General features: G+C 53.8%; 1 protein-coding gene across 1 annotated transcript; it reads left to right on the plus strand.

Annotated features, from left to right (window-relative positions):
• The first annotated feature begins 1890 nt into the window (after positions 1-1890).
• Positions 1891-6240, plus strand: PROK1 (prokineticin 1). The gene is made up of 3 exons (XM_010975934.3): positions 1891-1962; positions 4468-4593; positions 6121-6240. Exons 1-3 carry the CDS (start codon positions 1891-1893, stop codon positions 6238-6240), a joined length of 318 nt encoding a protein of 105 aa, XP_010974236.2.
• The last annotated feature ends 798 nt before the right edge of the window (positions 6241-7038 follow it).

Genomic DNA, 7038 nt, shown 5'->3' on the forward strand with positions numbered 1-7038 from the left:
GCCAGGCGCGGCCCATGGCTCCTACTCCAGCAGCATCCTCTCCCTCCCTTCCCCTATTCACCACGCATCTTACTGCTCCTGGAACTGGCCAAGGAGGGCCTGCCACAGGGCCTTTGCACTGGTTCATCTCCTGGCTCTGCCTAGCTCACTCCTTCACTTCATCAGACCTTCTCAAGTATCTTCTCAGAGAGACCCTCACCCCATCTAAAGTACCGCCTGAGTCACGCTCTGTTGTCTTCCCTGCCTTCCTTTTTAATAGCAGTCCACAAACCTAGCCATGTTATTAGAAATCTATTTGTTTATTTGTCTATTGCCTGTCTCCCCCACGTGAGGGCAGAGATCTTGTTTTGTTCACTGTCCTATTTCAACACCAAGAACAGTGCCTTCGATACAGTAACATGAATAAATATAGAGTCAATAAAAAAAAAGTGGCCAAACACTCACAAGACCCCATGATGTAAGTGCCCTTCTTACCCCCATGTTATAGATGAGAAAACTGAGGCCCAGAGAGACTCACTATTCTCAGGGTCAGGAATCTAATGACCCTGGGACCGGAAGTCAAGTTGTCTGCCTCTGGGGTCTCAATCTGAGCTGCTGTGTTGGTTCCTTTCTCTGCACTCATAGATGCCTGTCAACATGTCTACGTGGGAGCCCTTTTCCCCTGAGACACTCCAAGAAAAAAGCATTTAATGGATGACTCTGTTTAGGAAATTGCATTTCCTTGCTGGGTGTTTGAAAGGCTTGTTAGCGTATGAAAGGCCCTGAAAAGTCCTGCAGTAAAAAAGATTGATGGAACTGTGTTTCCCAAACCTTTGACTGTGGAAATCTTATATTTATTTATTTGTGTGCATAACACCTATTAATATATTGCAGACCGTACGGGCAATAATGGCTTTTGTCACTGTGGAGAAAAGTGCAGTGTCTGATGAAGTGACCTGGGAGCCCTCTGGGTCACCTGGTATGAGGAGGTCTAAGCCAGGAGCTTCCCACCCAGCAGGAGGCGCTGTGCCCAGTCACCTTCCCCAGGACTGGCATCTGAGCCCACAGTGTCTGTTCGTCCCTGGAAGCTCAGCCCATAAAACAAAAAGGTGCGTGGCTCCTGGTATCTTTCAGCGGCAGCCTGGCCCCAGCACGCTTTTCCGCAGGGACCTAAGGGCTGGCTCAACGTCTGCGCTTTGGTTCCCGAGCCAAGTGACCCTTGGTGTTCATCCTGGGCCCCTTAGAGGGCAATTCCTTGTGTGTTTCTCAGGGACATCAACCCCACAAGCCTGGCCTTGCTTTCTCACTGTCTCATGTTTCCCTGTTGGAATTTTAACCTTCTAGGGAACTAGGGACACCACCTTAGCCACTTGTGTCCTCTCTGCCCCCAACTCTGTGCTGAGCCAATAGTAAGCCCCCAGATTATTCTTGTTGGCTTGAGTGTGAGGGAACCAATTATCCTGTGTGTCGCTTGGTTTGGTGCAGAGAAGGATAAATGGCGATGCTGTAAATCCCTTGATTTATTACCAAAGCCCTCCCTCTGCCCCAAGCAGAATGAAAGGATAACCCAGAGGCAGAGGAGACTGTGGGGTACAAGGCGTGGAGATGACACTGGATCACTGTGTCCCCAGAGAGTCAGAGCAACTGTCACAGCCGCCGAAGGTCCATCTTCATTGGTTTTGATGGTGATTTGATGTCATTATGGATTCAGGTCTCATCTCCATCCCTGAGATCATCTGAATAACACTGTGATGAAGACGAGAAGAGAGGAGGCCAGCATCCGTGGGCAGCCTGGGTTGGACAGCATAAATCTGCGGGGAGAGCCTGGCCTTCCGGGCAGGCGGGCTCGAGCCTGAGCAGAGGCGACCAGACACAGCGGAGCGGGCAGTGCTTGCCTTCTCCAAAGTGACCATGAGAGGTGCCACGCAAGTCTCAGTCATGCTCCTCCTTGTCACTGTGTCCGACGGTGCTGTGATCACCGGGGTAAGTCATCCAACATTCTCCATGCCCTGGGTTTGGGGAGGACATCAGAGTCTGCATGGGATGGGAGCCAGGAGGCAAACCAAGGGCGTGGGGAGGCACTTCCCAGGGTTTTCATATTAGTTAGACCTCACTCTGCTGAAGGGGATCTGCTTTTGAGAAACTGTGTGTAAATTAAATTCAATACACAGGGAGAGCACTGAAAATTCTGAAGTTTCGACCTTTGGTCAAAAGAAGATTCCCATTGTGTAATAATGAACTCCTTAATAAAGTGGATTAGCGCCCCCTAATTTATCTTTTGTGTAATTTTGGTTTTCATATAGTCTGGTCCGCGTGGCAAGTGTAATTTACAAAGCAAACTGAGTTGATTAAAGGCAGTGACCTTATTTAGCGTCTATTGGGTACACTTAACCTCTGTTTTCTCTACTCTTAAGAAAGCCTGTCTTGAAACTCTTTCCCTTAAGGTTTTTGTGTTTTCACTCTGTGCCCAGTTCTGATAGGAATAGGGGTGACACTGACATTTGGCTGGGTGACCCAGAAGCAAGCGTCGAATAACGTAGAAATCCAGTCTCACCATGGGCACCCCGCACCCTCGGGTGGGCACACTGTGGTATTTGAAATACCCCGATTGTGGTTCCTTCTCAGAAGTTTGGCTTCACTTGGGACCCCCCCCCCCAACGACATGGGCACATGTTGTGTGATGGTGGTGGGGACAGTCTTATCAAAACAGAAAGTAATGGTTTACCTGAGAGCTTTCCAGATAAAAGCCACTAGGGAAAAAAAAAGAAGGGAATTTACTTTTGTTTCAGCTTCCAACTTTTTAAACAGAGAATGGAAATGTAGAGAAAGGCCAAACAGTTCCTGGAACTGGATTAGTTTTAGTGTTCACAGAAAGGAAAATTCTTTCTTCTCCCTTTTAGAGGAAAAAGACTTGAGTTTCAAAGAAGAGCAAATATCAAAGGCAAGTCAATGCTTCTGAGACCCAGAGCATAAACGCAACTGTCGGGGCAGAATTATACCTAATGAATGTAAACCACAGCGTGCCCTCCTATGGTGTAGTTTGGGGATCAGGAGGGTGAGAGCAGAGGAGAGAAGCCATAGTTAGCCCACCGAGAGTGGGTTCATCCTGAGTCTGGCCCCGAGGGGTGGTGGGAGACAGGTCTGCGAGATGGGAAAGTATCTTCCTAGGAAAGCCTCCAGGTTGACCCTTTGGAAAGCACAGGGAGGGGGAAGCTGGGGTAAGACGAAACACGTGACCGACCTGACCACTCCGTCCACGCTCTGTGCCCGGCTGCTGCCCCAAATCGACTTTTAGGAAGATGCTGGACTGCCCCCCCCCATCTCCATACTCCCTGCTGCCAGGACGGTGACTGTCCCAGATTCAGGTCTGGAGGATCCCTCCTCCCAGTGGGGACAGCAATGCCCCATCTCTGTGGGAGGAGTCAGGTGGGGTCTGCTTAGTCCTAACCCTGAGCTTTCAGGGGCCAGCTGGTATGTGAGATGTGCCCTCACCAGGCTGGAGACCAGAGTGGCCAGGTGACTGCCACCTGCACCTCCCCTGGGTAGCGAGCAGCCCCAGCATCTCCCAGTTTCCTCCTGGGGCCCCCTAGCACTTTGCAGGGGTGAGGTGGGGGTTTCCTTCCAGTTTCTGCCAAGCCCCACATAGGCTCCAGACGGTGCTCTATGGCTTGTGCTAGAGAAGAACCAACCCAAACGCAGCCCTGAACTTGAACTCAGCAAAGCCGCAGCGCTTCTCGGGAAGTGGAAAGTCTGGGTGCTTCTTCAATGTGGCCTCCCTTGAGTCTGGAGCAGTTCTGTTCTGTTTTATCCAATCCAGGCTTTGGTTTAAAGTGGGGTTGTGTGGCTCTGCAGGTGGCACCTTCTGGAAGGTCACTCAGCCCCTGCTCTGGGAGTCCAACCCAGAGGGTTCCATCCCTCTCTGGGGACCAGGCAGGTCAGCAGAGGAACCCCAGGGGAAACACCTGCCAAGAGGGGCTGGGTCCTCAGTTGAGGCTGGGCTTATGGTGAGGGCTGAGCTGGGGAGAACTGTGGGAAGGGAGGCACCCACCCCATGTGCTGCTGGGTCAGGGCTGGAGGGTCCCAGTCCACGGAAGCTCAGCACTGACCCCCTCAGGGCTTGGGCCACTGTGGCACTACCCCATCTAAGAATTCAAATTAATCCAGTTCCACCAGCATCCACTGAGCACCTACTGGTGCTAGAAATGCTCTGTCTCCTAACCTCTAGACGCATCAAAAGAAGAGAATTTTCCTACTGAGTGGTCTCAAAGGAGCTTGGAGGTCCCTCAGATCCAGGTTGGCTGCCCTGCTGAGCTCGGAGCATCCCGCTGTGAAGGGAGCAGGGGCAACACTGCACGGTCTGGGTGTCCCGTGCTGCCTGGGTGCTGCCCTCAGCATCCCTCTCAGGGGTTTTTGGGTGTACTTTACCTTCTGGTTTCTCTGGGGTGGGGCGCTAATGGGCACTCAGGGCCCCTCTGTCTTCCCTTGCAGGCCTGCGAGCGGGACGTGCAGTGCGGGGCCAGCACCTGCTGTGCAGTCAGCCTGTGGCTGCGTGGACTGCGGGTGTGCACCCCACTAGGACGGGAAGGAGACGAGTGCCACCCCGGCAGCCACAAGGTACTGCTCAGACTTGTTCAGGGCACCAGGCCCGTGAGACAGAGCTGGCACTGGACCGCAGTTTTCTGACCCCAATCTAATAATATCTCACTGCCTCCTTGCTTTGGGGGGCTGCCTGGGGTGCAGCGGGGTACCAGTCACACAGCCTGTTAGACCCGGGGGCTGGATCCCAGCTCCTCCTTTGCTGAGGGGTCTTGGGCAATTAGCATGACAGCTCTGGGCTTCAGTTGCCTCATGTACACAATGAGAGAAATAGACTGACATTCCTGAAGTTTCCATCAGATCGATAAATTCAGATTCTGAAAGGGCCGTCAGTGCCCTTTGCTCCATAGGATCCTTCCCTCAAGAACAGGACAAAATAAGACCATAAAATGGCCTAGACTGGGTGGGGGTGAGGCTGACCTGGCCCCTGGGGCACACACTTTAAGGAGGCTCACTCTTTTGTGCCCTAGGTGCCCAGCGCCCACAGGAACTCCCAGCCCAGAGGCACAGGGCCGCAGGCCTTTGCTTCGGAAGGTCAGGAGGATGCAGCGGCAACTGTGGGGCCCCGGCTTGTATCCACTTCCCTGGGCTTCCTGTGGTCCAGGCGCCCTTCATGCTCCGCTGGGGAACACGCCTGCACCCAGGAGCATCCTCCAGCAGTTGTCCTCCCCATCATGGCCCACCTGGGGGTGAGGAGGTGCAGGGAGGCAGATGGGGCAGGGCAGCAGTCGTCATGGCCTTAGGGAGTGTGAGGAGGCTCAGCCACAGATCTCTGTCCCCAAAGGGAACAACAGAGGTCATACAAGCTAATGGTGAGAACTTACTATGTGCCACTCTTCATACGAAGTGCTCTTTGCAAGTTTAAACCTTTTTAAGTTTATAGTGGAAACCTCTTTCCAACCAAATGTGGTAAGGTCTATTATTCACCCATTTTATAGATAATAAACTGAGGCACCAAGAGGCTAAATAACTTGCCAGTTGAGAATTGTCAGGCCTGGGATTTGAGCCCAGGCCATCTGACATGACCTATGCTCCCAGCCCTTCCCACTCAACCCCCTTGAGGAAACCTCAGTGGTTCGGCACTCCTTGGGGTGTTAAGTCACCCGGCGGGGACCTTGTCTGTCCTGTACAGCTGCATCCCTGGCACCCAACCCAGTGTCGAGAGTATAATGGATGAGCTACTAATGATATTCAGTCATGAGTGTGGGTGTGAGTGTGAGTGCGCACGTGTGCTGGGTCAGCAAGGGGTCTGGGTAGGCAGTGTGGGGGCTTGTGGGGTTTTATGGTTGGGGACAGACAGCATTGCACTGTGACTGATCACAGAGTGTCAAAGCCAGATTGCCTGGGTTCAAATCCTGGCTCCTCCACAAATTGGCTGTGTGATCTTGGCATGCTGCTTAGCTGCTCTGTGCCTCGGTTTCCTCCTCTGTTACTGCTGTGCTGGGGTGGAGGTGACATTGGCCAGGGCTGGGCTGACCAAAGTCTCCTGCCAGGAGGCCCACCTCCCTTTGATGAATGTGCTGTCCGTCTTCTCCTCTCTCCCAGGTCCCCTTCTTCGGAAAACGCCGGCACAACACCTGCCCCTGCCTGCCCAACCTGCTGTGCTCCCGGTGCCTGGACGGCAGGTACCGCTGCTCCGTGGACTTGAAGAGCATCAACTTTTAGGAGCTTGTCTGGTTTCAGGACACCGCCGGGGCCTCCTCCTTAGCACAGCCTAAAGTGGTCCTTCTTGGACTTTTATTTCTGCCACATGGCCCAGCTGCCCACCTGTGCCCCACCCCCGGCTGTCCGGTCCCCATCCCCGGCACTCCCTACCTACACCTGTCCTCCCTGGCGCACACACGTGTGTGCATGTAGCCACACTCCACGTGGTGGCGTGGTCCACCAGGCCCACCGGTGGGGCCCCAGCTGTGGCTGTGGTCCTGGAACTAGCCTGACTGGTGCTCCGCACTGCTCAGGCTGCCTGAGGAGTTGGAAGTAACAGGAAGAACATTCTCTCCTTTTGTCTCTGCCTGCCCCGCCCTTCCTCTCCTCAGAGGTGACCTGTCCCTCTCCCCCGCCCTGCATGTGCTCTTCTGCCTGGATCAGTAAGCTCACAGCAGGTGTGGGGAGTCAGGGAGTCAGTCAGCCTCCAGATGCCTGCGGCCTGCCCACTGGGCCAGAACTGCAGGGCCTCCGAGGCCCCTCCTAGCATGTTACCAGTTAAGAATGAAGCCCCCAGTTCCCACTGCCTCCCTATGCGATGCAAATATGGTGGGTCAGTTGAATCAGCTGTTGACAATTTAGGAGGCAACAGGGAGTTACCTTTAATAGCTCCCTCCCAAGATCAACTCCTGAGAGCAGGTCTGTAACCCTGAGGAGGCCTCTGGCCACTGCCTGGCTTGGGGGATGGTAGGGAGAGAGCAGGAAAGCCACTGATTTTGGACACAGGAGGCAGCTACCAGCCAGGACCACAGCCAGGCT

Source organism: Camelus dromedarius, chromosome 9, assembly GCF_036321535.1.
Source record: "Camelus dromedarius isolate mCamDro1 chromosome 9, mCamDro1.pat, whole genome shotgun sequence".
Lineage (NCBI taxonomy): Eukaryota > Metazoa > Chordata > Mammalia > Artiodactyla > Camelidae > Camelus > Camelus dromedarius.